This window comes from Crocuta crocuta, unplaced genomic scaffold (assembly GCF_008692635.1).
Source record: "Crocuta crocuta isolate KB4526 unplaced genomic scaffold, BGI_CrCroc_1.0 scaffold4, whole genome shotgun sequence".
NCBI classification, from domain to species: domain Eukaryota; kingdom Metazoa; phylum Chordata; class Mammalia; order Carnivora; family Hyaenidae; genus Crocuta; species Crocuta crocuta.
The window spans coordinates 1,592,659-1,606,149 of NW_027529996.1; the positions used below are offsets into that span (position 1 = coordinate 1,592,659).

Consider the following 13,491-nt stretch of genomic DNA (forward strand, 5'->3'; position numbering starts at 1 on the left):
CATGAGTTTGTGTGTGCATGTTTGCATGACTTTGTGTGCGTGCTCTCTCTCTAAAATAAAAATACTATTAAATATATTTTACTTAAATATGTAAGCAAAAGCAGACTATGCATGGACCAATGCTGAGGATGTATTAAGACCCAAGGATAATTATTAATTCTATTCCTGAGGTTGAGAAAAGATTAAGACAGGCCTTATATGATATCAAAAATTAATTTTTGGTGAGAGTTTTAACATGTGTCTCAAATGTATAAATTTCAAGATATATCCCAGCTAGTACTGACAAACTGACAGACAATGTCAGTAAGTTTGCCAATCTTTTTTTACCTTAGTTGGTAAGGCATTCAGACTCCTTCTCCTCCCCACAGCTCCACCCTAAATACCCTCCCCTCCCACAATAATCTGCCCTGGGAGAGTTCAAAGTTCACGGGGAGAAAAGTGTTTAACTGGGATATTTAGCAGTGAAATTAAAACTTAGGAAAGAGGAAGTTTAAATTCAGTTGTTTAGTAAAATGAAACCTGCATTGCACAAGCTTAGAATGCAAACAGAACAGGGCTGAAGAGTGGACAGGAGATGCAGATTTGAAAATATAGCCTTCAAATCAAATCAATGACACAGGAGTTAAAATTTGTTTGCAGCTAAGGAATTTGATGTATGTGATTTTTAAAGAGAAAAGTCAGAGGCACCTGGGTGGCTTAGTCAGTTAAGCATCCAACTTTTGATTTTGGCTCAGGTCATGATCTCATGGTTCATGATTTTGAGCTGGGCTCTGTGCTGACAGTACAGAGCCTTCTTGGGATTCTGTCTCCCTCTTTCTCTGCCCCTCCTCTGCTCACAATCTCTCTTTCTCAAAAATAAACACTTTTTTAAAAATAAAAAGTCAGCAGTAATTTCATTTATTGTGGGGATGAGGAAAGAGGATTAGTGCCAGGTTTTAGTGGTCAAGAGCCTTGGAATGTATCAGAATCATGGATGCAGTGTTTATGTAGTCTCCATCATTCTCTGCTGAAAGGCAACATGTCCTAGAGCAAATACCTAGGGAAAGGCATATATCATGTTTCAGAAGTCGATTTATTCCTGACCTAAACCTGGCATTTGGACAGGAACCTGGAGATTCTGAACTGGCTTTGCAGAGCTAAGGGTTAACCTGACTAGGACCAAAATAGTATGGAATCAAGCACACCAAAAACAACTACTTTACATCGAGGAAAAATATGTCACTTTGTCTACAATTCTGGAAGTGTCTAAGGTTAGAGAATCTCCCACAGTGCTGGTCATACTGCTTGGGTCCTCAGTGGTTGTCACCTGCCCTACCTTTTCTAATGTCTTATTCCAACACCTGTGCTAGGCAGAACTACCCGCCCCATGCCCCCACCATGTCTATATCCTAATTAACACAACCTATAAGTAGGTTACATGGCAAAGGACCATTAAAGTTGCAGATAAAATTAAGATCGCTAGTCAGCTGATCTTGAGCTAAGGAATTTGTCAGGTAGGGGCCAGTGTAATCACAAGGGGCTCAGTTTACGGAGGCATATTTAAATTTTGAAGAGTATGTTTGAGCATAAGTCAATTCTAATAGGGCAGTGCCAAACCAGAAGTGGCTAGGGGAGCTCAGCCTTCAAGAGCCTGGGGAAAGAAAGTGCAGAAGCAAAGAAGGGAAAGTACTGGATTGGGTTAAACTTTAAGCCTTGTTAGTTGTAACTGGTTGTCCTTAGTGGTTTTGTGTTTTGTTTTTGTTTGGCCATTTTTTTAAAGTCCTCTCTAGCCCCACTCAAGACCCTGAGATCAAGAGTTGCATGCTCTGACTGCCAGGCACCCTCTCCTTAATGTTTTGGTTTCCCAATGTCAAGGCATTTACAGGCTTAGATTTGTTTGCTTACATAGGTCCCCACAGCATTAGAGCTACGTCAATGGCTGTCACTTGTGAGATACTAGCAAAGGTAAAGGAATAACCGCTAGCAGAACAAAATGAACTCTCTGAATCAGGTTTAATATCAACAGGTTAACAGTTGGTGGCTGTAGAAGTACTAGGCTCTTCTCTAGGGGCTGGGAACAGAAATGTTCACAGGGCAGTCCCAGTTCTAGAGAAAGTGGTAGATGGGGGATGAGGGGTCAGCAGCTAAGAGATAAAGAGGAGGCCAACATTTATGTGCTTGGACTAAACTGCAATCCCGGTACTTCCTGCATTAGGGGCACCTGGGTGGCGCAGTCTTAAGTGTCCCACTCTTGGTTTCAGCACAGGTCACGATCTCATGGTTTGTGAGTTGGAGACCCTTGCAGGGCTCCGCGCTGCCACTGTGGAGCCTGCTAGGGATTTTCTCTTTCTCTCTCTCTGCCCCTCCCCTGCTTGTGCTCTCTTTCTCAAAATAAACATTTTTAAAAAGTACTTAAAAAATTTTTTTAAAAATTAAAAAAGGGGCTTCTGGGTGGCTCAGTCTGTTGAACCAAATATTGATTTGGGCTCAGGTCGTGATCCCTGAGTAGTGGGTTCAAGCTTCAGGTTGGTCTCTGCATGAGCCTGCTGGGGATTCCTTCTCCCTGCCTCTGGCCCTCTCCCCGCCCCCCCCCCTCGTGCTCTCTCTTAAAGATAATTTAAAAAATGAAGTGCTTAAGTACAGACTGTCAGGCCCCACCTAAAGGGGCCAGATAAGATTTCCTCACATCAGGGTGCAGGAAACTACATCTAAAAGTTGCCTAGACACAATAAAACTTCCGATCAAAATATCTGCCTTTAAATTATTACAGCTAGAAAACATATTATTCGTCTTTCTTTTTAGATTTGGAACCCAGCTCCTCCAGAGGTCGGTCCGTGTCCCCCACACCGCCGCCGACCTCAAGGTAAGAACCAACTCAGCCAAGAGGGTCTAGCCAGAGAGCGCTAGTTTCTTCCAGGTGGGGATTCCAGTCCCAGCCCGAGCCCAACACCGCACACCGGGAGCACAGAGTCAACACAGGTATCCCCAGGTTCACCCCTAAATCGGCCGCGTGGACGCATCTCTTGAGAATCCAAGAAGGCGGAAGCGCAGGCGTAGCCACACAAGGAACCGAGCTCCCGCGTGAACTTTGCTCTCGGCCAAGGCGGGTCTAGCGAAGCCACGCCCATTCCGGCACCAGGAAGCTGTGAGCCCTCCCGCCACCCGGCGCTGAAGCCCCTATTGGCCCTGCCTGGCTCTGGATCCTCCTCTAGACCCACCCACACAGCGGCTACGGACATTTGAGAACGGTGCACTGCCCCCGCCGGAAGTACTTCTCTGGGCGGAAGCTTCTGAGCCACCATATAGCGGAAGTGCCTTCTTTTCCGGCCTCTTTGGTCTCGGCCGCGGAAACAAGATGGTGAGTTTTTTCCCCAAGGGTTCCCGGAATCGCCTTCCATCCTCGTTCTCTGCGTTGCCCTTCGTGCCATCCTTAGGGGGCCGGCAAGGTCCCTGCTAAAGGAAGCGGGTGGGCAGCAAAGGGGCGTGCGATGGCCTTCAAGAGCCAGTAGGAGGACCCCTAACTGTAACTGGGGTACTCCGTCTGCAGCCGTGGAGCAGGCGCTACTTTCGATCCCTTGCTCCTTTTGATTTTTTGGGAACCCCCACAGCCTTGCTCTCGGGTGACAACTGAAGAAAGAAGCGTGGTTTGGGAGTGTTTGGCTCTCGAAGCAAAGGCATTCATTGATGGGGCGACCTGGCAGAAGCTCTTAGGTTTTGGGGGTCGGGGTAGGTAGGAAAACCACCACGTTATTTCGTCTCGCGATTTCTTTTTTTCTTTTTTTTTCCCTTCTTTAAAAAAATGTAGCAAATTTCAAAACACAGCCACCGTTGCAGAAGGTTTAGGTAACACGGAATGCTGGTGGTATTTTCTTATTTGGCATTTAAGAAGTTAGAAGCTTCCGCCGCAGTTTCGGCCGTAGATTGTTTTTAAATCCTAAGAAGTAAATTCCTTTTCCTGAAAATATCGGGATTCGTATAAAAGTTCCTAGATCTCAGAATTGTTCATTCACTTTGCAGACGAAGGGGACGTCATCGTTTGGAAAGCGTCGCAATAAGACGCACACGTTGTGCCGCCGCTGTGGCTCGAAGGCCTACCACCTTCAGAAGTCGACCTGTGGCAAATGTGGCTATCCCGCCAAGCGGAAGAGAAAGTGTGAGTTGAAGGTTTCTCAGCACAACTGTGTTAGGTGTTGGAAAGGATATTTATTGTTTGCGTGTAGCTAAGTGGGCATGGCTTTGGGCCTTAGTTGGTGCTTAACGTAGAAGTGCATCTGTATGTGGATGAAGTAGATTTAAAAAACCAGGAAGGCGCTTTCTAAAGTATATTGACCGACAGTGCCTGCAACGTGTGTGGGAAAACCGTGTTCGGACCTGACCTGACTTTATGTTTTAGATAACTGGAGTGCCAAGGCTAAAAGAAGAAATACCACTGGGACCGGTCGAATGAGGCACCTAAAAATTGTATACCGCAGATTCAGGTACAGTTTTTGTTTCGATTGTAATTGATTCTATGAGCTTAAACAAGAACCTTGTTTATATACTGTAAACTAAGAATACTATGCTGGTTGGTGGGGATGGAGCATTGGAAGGTTTTTTGTTTGCTGTCACTGTCACCTTCAGATCAGTTAAATCTGCATTTTGTTAATCTTTCAGTGAGCAGTAGTACAAGCTGTAAGAATAGCTAGAATAGAATAGCATAAGCTGTAAATTCGAGCTAGACTTCCTCAACTGTAATAATACCTGGGATAACCCACATCTTTCTCACCAAAATTTGTCAGGACAGTAGTGGTGAATGAGGCCTGGGGTCAGGCCTCCACTTTTGTGGCTTTGAGCAAGTCTGCTATAGAAAACTGTCCTAGTTACTGCGCTAGTATAGAATGAAAAATACCTTTCTGTCAGGTTAAAGGCAGGCTCTGGAGTTGGTTAGAAATGCAGAATTTCAGCTCCAACCTGGACTTACAGAGAAACTGCATTTTAAATGGCATCTTTTAAGGTGTCTGTCATTTACATCTCAACTAAGATCATTCTTTGTTGAGGAATCCGCCTTTGCTCCCTCAATTCCAGATTTTCTAATTTTAAAAGTTAACCAGGAATTTTGGGGCTTTGTAAACACTATACTGTTAGATGTGTTTGTGTTCATGTGCTGAGATTACTTTTCTTTGCACTTAAAAGCATACAGTAAGGTAGGCTTAGTGTTAAGTGGTCTGCTAGTTTAATGTAGGAGTTTAAGAGCACGAACTTACCAGCAGAAGTCTTAAAAGGGGAATAACAATACACTTGTTTTAGAGTGTATGTGCATATTAAAAGAGTTAAAATGTAAAGCAGTTTAGAAAATGTTCATTAAACCTGTGGCCTTTTTCCCTTGGTTAAGGGAAAGTACTTAGGTTATCTGCCTTATAGCCTAGGGACCCGTTTTCACAAATAACCTTAGGTCTCTTAATCTGGAGAGAAGTACTGGCCCAGTGATCAGTTGAACCAAATAAAGTGTTGACCTTTTTTCTAATTGCAGTTAAGTATATGCTTAAAATGGGTATCATGAAGCAGAAGGAAGTAAACTGTTGCAGCTTATCTGTGATGTTCTAAAAATAAATGTCTGAACATATGAATTTGATACTGATTTCAGCATTTAACTGAGATAAGCTCATTTAAATCTGTATTAGTGAAGTTGAAATGGAAATATTGGTGTTGCTGAAATAATGGTTTTGTTTTTAACATGACGCAGGCATGGATTCCGTGAAGGAACAACACCTAAACCCAAGAGGGCAGCTGTTGCAGCATCCAGTTCATCTTAAGGATTTCAACAACTAGTCACGCAATAAACATTCTGGTTTTAAAAAATATGTGGTGTGCTAAGGTATTTTTAATAACCTTGTAGTTTCAATGAATTACTGCAGGATTGGGGATGGGACAAGTTGATATTAGATATACTTGTAAAGTTACTGTTCTGGGGCACTTGTTTTGACCTGGGCTGTAAATACTGCTTAAGAGGATAAGCAGAATTCCAGGATGCCTTCAAGCAGACAATACTGGAAGATGATGAAAGAATGTAGTATGAGTTAGCACAGCACAGCTCATATGATGTGTGTGGATATTTAAAATGTTATAGTAAGTGAGACACCATAACTGCTTTTAGTAACCTTTATCCGCTGTAGTCTAAATGATTGGGGAGTGGTCATTAATCCTGTGTGATAGGGTTTGGAGTACCAATGAGAACATGAAAGATAGTTGTTGAATGAGTTGTTTTATAAAGGTGAATGTTAACTCTTCCCAGTCTCCAAAATGCTTGCTTCGTGTCTAGAATGCAGGCTTGTGTGTTATTTAAGGTGTCCAGCTAATTTAAGGTGTCCAGCTAAGCGAATACCTGAAGCTCCTTGCTAGGTGGGAGTCCAAAACACTTCAGTGGGTTAAGAGAAAGTCTGTAGGGCCATAGGCAAAAGCAGTGGATTGAGTAGAAAGTAAAGAGATACGTAAACGTGGGCTTGTAGACAAAAGGCAATGATAAATCCGTCCCCCATAAATTTTTTATGACCTCAGTGATTATTGATCTTTCTGTGTTAACAGTACCCTAAAATTTTTTTTACCATGCTTTCCCAGCTCTGGTGATTCATTGCCAACTGTGTGACAAGGCCAACTTCGTTGTTCTTAGTGAGAACAGAAGATTCAGTGGAGCATGAGTGTTAGAAGAGTCACTGTAAAATAGAGTGGTTGAGTACTGCCTAACTTGCAGCTTTCTGTTGATTGCAACCTGACCTATGGAGGATTCTCATGATTTCAGTGCCTCGCCAACCTTACTTCACTGCACCCTACAATGATTTCCTAGAATGCCAGCTAAGTCTTGCCCTCCTGATTTTTTCTTTAGCTACTAACTCCTACTTCAGAATACAGTCTATACTCAGTTGTACAGGAGCCCCTGCTGATATAAACCTATCATTGGGCTTCCTGGTATGAGAGTCTGAAATGACAAAGCTCTGTGCTTTAGGGATGTATCATTAAGAGTATGGTTCTTGGAGTCTGGCTGCCATTTGTTAGTGTTTTACTAACTTCAGTGCCTCTGCTCACTGGTAAATTGGAAGGCTAACGGTAACCTTCATGGGCTTGTGAGCACAGACAGGTAAGCGAAGGTACTTTCACAGTAGACAACTAAAAATAATTAGGTTCAAGTTTATGAAACTGCTTTTGACCTACAAAAACAATTTTAATATACAGGTGGTCCTTGAACAACCAGGTTTTGAACTGTCTCAATAAAAGCAGTTCTACAGACCTCTTCCTGATGATTTTCTTAACATTGCATCTAGTTTTATTGTAAGAATATGGTGTATGTATGAATTGAATACTAGGTCAGGAAAAGCATTGGTGCAAAGGGTATGGGATATAGGGGCTGGTGGGCAGTGCTGCATTAACAAAGGCCTGTGTGTTGGAGTATAAGGTGAGCTTAACTCATTTGCCAGTGCCTGTGGCCCTTGGCACAGAGTATTTTTTTTTCTTAGTTANCATCAGCCCTCCGTTTGTTCTCAGCACTCAAAAGTCTCTCATGGTTTGCTTCCCTCCCTCCCCAACTATTTTCCCCCTTCTCCCTCAAGGTCCTCTGTTAGCTTCCTCCTAATCCACCTATGTGTGCAAACATACGGTATCTAACCTCTGCCTGACTTATTTCACTCAACATAACCCCCTCTAGTTCCACCCATGTTACTACACATGGCCAGATTTCATCCTTTCTCATTGCCATGTAGTATTCCATTGTATAAATTTACCACATCTTCTTGATCCATTTATCAGTTGATGACACTTCTTTCTGTGTTTGGCTATTGTTGAAAGTGCTGCTATGAACATTGGGGTACATGTGCCCCTATGCATCAGCACTCCTGTATCCCTTGGGTAAATTCCTAGCAGTGCTAGTGCTGGGTCATAGGGGAGTTCTACTGTTAACTTTTTGAGGAACCTCCACAGTTTTCCAGAAGGGCTGCACCAGTTTACATTCCCACCAACAGTGTAGGGCGGTGCCCATTTCTCCACATCCTCGCCAGCATCTAGAGTCCTCTGATTTGCTCGTTTTAGCCACTCTGACTGGCGTAAGGTGGTATCTCTGGTTTTGATTTGTAGTTCCCTCATGATGAGGGACGCTGAGCATTGTTTCATGTGTCTGTTGGCCATCCGGATGTCCTCTTTGGAGGAGTGTCTGTTCATGTCTTCTGCCCATTTCTTCACTGGATTATTTGTTTTTCTGGTGTGGAGTTTGGTAAATTCCTTACAGATTTTGGATACTAGCCCTTTATCTGATATGTCATTTGCAACTATCTTTTCCCATTCTGTGAGTTGCCTATTAGTTTTATTGTTTCCTTTGCCCCTTAGCACAGAGTAAGTTTTGAAAATTACTCTGGTCCTGTGGTAGTTCTCCCCATAGGTCATGGAAGACACATGGACCAAATGAAACCTCCCTGATCAATTAAATTGATTTTAGGGCCCAGGGAGAAGCAGTGGGAAAGAGATGGGGCTGGATTGGCACATTCAGAAAAGAGTGAAAACAGGTGTGTTCAGTTGAGTCGGAGTTTGCAGAAAGTTCATGTCGGATGAATTGGATGAGATCCTGAGAGTTGGTTGAGGTTTGGGCAGTGCATCCCAATCTGACAAATGATGCCCCACTTTATTGAGACAGTAAAAAGTACACCTGAGCCACCGATAGCTCATTTCCTTACTCAACAGAGCAATTTGTGTTTCTTGGGCACAGGCTACTCAGGACCAGATGAGTATCGTGTGTCTGAAATGAGAACCAGAAATATTAGGTGCCTTGTGTCTGATGTATTGTTTACTTGGACCTTTAATCACAGATACTGTGGTTTGTCAGGTCAGGAGAAAGGGAGAGAGTTGGCAAGAAAGAGAAGAATCTAGAGGAGTAAGTTAAGCTGTGAGCAGATCAAGAAAAGTTTCAAGTACCATGCTAAGGTGATTGGACATCAGCCTGAATGTAATGAGAAGTCAGTGAGGGTTTCAAGCCCCCAGTGGCATGGTTGGTTTTCATTATCAAGATAAATGTGGAAGGTGGTGATGTGGATGTTATGAGTCTTGAAGCTGGAAAATCAGCAGGTTCTGAAATGGCACAAAAAACATGAGGATATGGACTGAGGTAGTGGCAGTGGGGCTGGCTGTATCGGAGAGGTCTCTAATGAGAATATCTAAAATACAAATCAAAGGGGGCTTCCAACCCCCACCCCCATTCCCTTCTATAACAGGTTGTGTGAGCATTCCATGAGATCATATATGCAAAAATATTACCAGGGAGATCGTCTTGGAGACAGGTTTCTGGCCAGGGCAAAGAGGTGATTTGTGCATTTCACTGAGGGAATAGAATAGAATGGAGGCAAGAGGGGAAATTCTAAGCTTGGGTTTTGTTGCAATGCCTGTGAGACACCAGGAAGAAGTATTCAGGGAAGAATTGAATAAACTGGTGGCAGTTCTAGTTAGAAGGCTAAGCTGGAACTTTACAGTGGAAGTAGTGAACTTAGGTTTGTGAAAGGGAACCTATTTTAGGCCGCCTGGGTGGCTCAGTCAGTGGTGATTCCCACTCTTAATTTCAGCTCAGGTCATGATCTTGCAGTTTGGGTTTGAGCCCCTCATGGGAGCTGTGTGGACATCTCCCTCTCTCTGCCCCTCCCCAACTCACTCTCTCACAATAATAAAAGGTGGGGGGGGGACCTATTTTAAGGGTTACAATAGTGAAGATAATTTCCACAGAGATGGGAAGTGATAGACCTAGTGGGCATTTAGAAATGACGATGCAGGGTGCCTGGGTGGCTCAGTCAGTTGAGCATCCGACTTTGGCTCAGGTCTTCAGTTTGTGGGTTTGAGCCCAGTGTCGGGTTTTGTGCTGACAGCTAGCTCAGAGCCTGGAGCCTGCTTCAGATTCTGTGTCTCCCTCTCTCTGACCCTCCCATGCTCACGCTGTCTCTCTCTCAGAAATAAACAAAAACATTTTTAAAAAAATGTATGCAATTTGACAGGGACTTCAGGAGCCATCCTTCACAGTAATGGTTGAAACTGAAAAGATACAAATTCAAGAAAACAGACAATTTAGAGAGGCTCAAAGAAAGATGTGGGGAAGTGTCCATATACTAGAGAGAGTAGTTCATTTATTTGTTCGCCATATAATCTGTGTAGTAACGTACCTACTATGTGCCAGACCATGTTAGAGGTGCAGTGGAAAAAAAACATGGTTGAAGTTGACAGTCCACTCCAGTGGCTGCAGAACTAACTACCCATGAACTAGGTCAGGGTTGAGTCATAAAAAGAAAAAGGACTTGACGGCACTCAATCACCTGGCTGAGGTCAAGTAGAATGAAGGGGGGTTTTCTTGCTTGTTTTCGAAAATGAAGTTTTTAAAAGTAAATATTTCCAGATTCGGCAAAATTTGGGTTACTGTTAACTTTCCAAAAATTTATTTGAGTATTGAGAATAAAGCCAGTTTTCTAAGGATTCAGCAAAGATGGGAAATGAGGAACGGAGAGTTTAGTTTTAAAAACATGCTTTTGGAAGGATACCTAGAAATTCTATGGTTTTCTTTCACCTCTGTTGATGATCTAGTGCCCCTTCTCATATACCAAATAGCTGTTTAGTGACCTCTGTGCCAGAAGTAGGTCCAGGTCCAGGAGATGATGTAGAAGATGACAGAGGACCCTGCTTTTGACATGTCAATCCTGTGTACCTAGAATGTGTGTGTGTGTTGGAGGTTGACCATGAGCAAGTAGGTAATTTCAGGTAGTGATAAGTGCTGTGAAGACAAAGATGTGATAGAGAATGTGGGGGTAGAGAACCCTTCTTAGGTGGTTAAGAGGGCACCTGGATGGCTTAGTAGATTTAAGTGTTGGGCCGGCTCAGGTCATGATCTCACAGCCCATGGGTTTGAGCCCCATGTCGGGCTCTCTGCTAACTGCTGGGAGCCTGGAGCCTGCTTCAGATTCTGTGTCTCCCTCTCTCCTGCCTCTCACCCACTCACACTCTTTCTCCCTCTCCTTCAAAAATAAATACACATTAGGTTAAAAAAAAAAAAAAGTGGTTAAGAAAGCTAAATGAAAAGGAGCCACCCCTGCAAAAACAAGAAGTCATTCAGGCAGAGATTACACTGCCTTTTTTGAGTTCTGGATTGGTTGCAAAATTTAGCTTAGACTATAATTAGCTGAAATTTTGTAATACTGTATATTCATGCAAGAAAAGCAAAATAATGGTGCCTGGCTGGCTTCGTAGGGCACATAACTATCTTTGGTTTTTGAGTTCAAGCCCCATGTTGGGTAATTAATTTTTTAATTAACTCATTAAAAAATTCTTTTGAAAAATTTTAAAGTAATGCATTATAGAATTGTTTTATTTCAGAGAAAGCTTTCTTCTTCACATTAGTGCATAGGGATTATATTTAGTTGTGGTTGTTTTCTCAAAACAAAAGGTAGTTTGAATCATAATCTAAGAAAAGCATGGGGTAGAGACTATCAATAAGGTTAGGAATCAAGAATGGAATCTGAAGCAAAAGTGTCCTTGTGCACTAAGGTAGAGAGGGATGTTTTGTCAAGGAAACTCCAGTGAAAAAAATGGTTTCCATGTATGCAAGTGGTTTGTAGAATAGGCATGGCATGTGGATTGAGATAAAAACTTTATTTTTGTGTCCTTTCTTTATACAGTGGGAATATGCTCCAGTGCCCCAGGATGAAGACTTGGTCTGACCCGTGTGTTTTTAGAGCACTCACAGATAATAAAAACTATCTTCCAGTCGTGGTTAGTTGTAAAAACAGTTTTACTTCAGTAAATAAAATATCCAATCCTTTGTAATAAGTCAAAACTCAAAGATGACTTTACCTTAACTCACTTCTCCGGCTTGGCTTCCCTTGGGCTGGATGCCAGCAGTGGAGACGGGGAATGGCTGCTCTGGTCTTAGCTGCATATCTCTGGGGCTTGTAAGCAGCAATTTAGCAATTTTACTCCTCCCTGGACCCAGCGGAGGACTAAGCTGACTTACACTCTCTTGGGCTCTTGTATTACGTCTTTGGAGATTTCCTCCGGAGTTCCCTCTCCCTGTAGTTCTCCTCTCCGTTCAAAATCCTCTTTTGTGACTTCTTCCTAGCCCATAGTATCCAGCCTCTTTCTGCTAGGATTTTCTCTACCTCTCAGGGCTGTATTGGCAGGATCCGAAACTATCCCAAGCTGTCTCTTTCCTGAGTGGCCCACATTTGGTCCACAGGAAACATTCCCACATGCCTGACCTGACCACATTCTGAACTGCGGGGAGATATGGCCACAGGCCTCGCCTGGCACGCCACTAAAACAGTTGCAGGAAACACACTGCAAAGCTCTGAGTAGTTCCTTTGAAGTCCCCTTCACCATGTTTAGGGCTAGAAGGAAGCAGCCTTCATTTCTTAAGAGGGTTGGGTTAAATACTTAAAACTCTTCAAAGGGATTTCTTTGCCAGTCTCTCCCTTGTACCCCTTTTATATCGTTGATCCAAGGATTCTAAAAGCTGTGACCAGGTTTTTGGATGTATTTTCTTGGGGGGGGGAGGGCAAGAATGTGTGTCTAATTTTGGTAGTTCCCTGAGGCAAGAAATGTCCTGTTCTGATACAGTTAAATTTATATAGCTGTGCACATAAACATCCAGCAGTGTAAAAAAGTATTTGGTTTACCCCTAAAAATGTTTAAAATGATTTGAACTTCTGATTGTTCTATAAAGAGTAAGTCCTTGAGAGGAAAGGTCTTGAAAAAAGACAACTGATAAAATGGTCCCAGAGAAAAGTTCAAGCTTCCCCAAGTTAGAGTAGAGATGGTAGAGGTAGCTGAAGAGGAAGCAAATGATACCGTGCCAGGCGGCAAATGGTATTATTTCCGGAACATAATTTTTCTTGGGCAAATGGGAGGGAAGGAGGGGTGGCAGATGCTTCAGCCACCTCGAAATGGAGAAGGCACAGTCAGGGCAGAAACTGTTTATGGTCCCTGTGTCCCAGAGGAGCGGCCCTCAGGGAAGAAGCAGTTCCCCAGGAGAGGACGCAGGAAGCGGAAAGCCTCAGAAGTACATCCAATTAGGGATGGCTCCGGGGAGAGATGCCTGCCTCTGGGAACGGCCTGCCCGGTGAGGTAGCACAGCAAGGCGCGGTGCTTTTACAGTTGCAGGAAACAAGACCGAGACCATGTGATATGACTATTTTGGAGAGGAGAAAACTAAGGCATAGAGAGAATATTTGTTAAAGGTATATATTTTCTTTGGTAATAAAAATTTTGCCAGCTGTGAATGTTGGGATGTATTCCTTTAATAAAGACATTGTACGATGTGAGCTTACTTTTGTAGCAAATTTGTCTTCGTTGGTGGAATCCTTCCTCATTTATGGCCTGGATGTGGAACCACTGTGCTCATCATACTAACCCTATGTGACAAAGTACAGATCTAAGATACCATTCACATATATAATTTTAGCGTTGGATTAACTCGTTTAAAAGGTAAGAGGAAAACATTTTCCAGTAATCTCCATTAGAGCAAATCTG

General features: G+C 43.1%; 1 protein-coding gene and 1 non-coding gene across 2 annotated transcripts; both read left to right on the forward strand.

Moving 5' to 3' along the window:
* The first annotated feature begins 3,233 nt into the window (after positions 1 to 3,233).
* Positions 3,234 to 5,819, forward strand: RPL37 (ribosomal protein L37). The gene is made up of 4 exons (XM_077763446.1): positions 3,234 to 3,337; positions 3,997 to 4,132; positions 4,373 to 4,457; positions 5,702 to 5,819. The coding sequence occupies exons 1-4, from the start codon at positions 3,335 to 3,337 to the stop codon at positions 5,769 to 5,771; spliced, it is 294 nt and encodes a 97-aa protein (XP_077619572.1). The 5' UTR covers positions 3,234 to 3,334; the 3' UTR covers positions 5,772 to 5,819.
* On the forward strand, positions 5,542 to 5,621 carry LOC144231102 (small nucleolar RNA SNORD72). The gene has a single exon (XR_013334983.1). It is a non-coding gene; the product is annotated as a small nucleolar RNA SNORD72 (small nucleolar RNA).
* Positions 5,820 to 13,491: the final 7,672 nt, after the last annotated feature.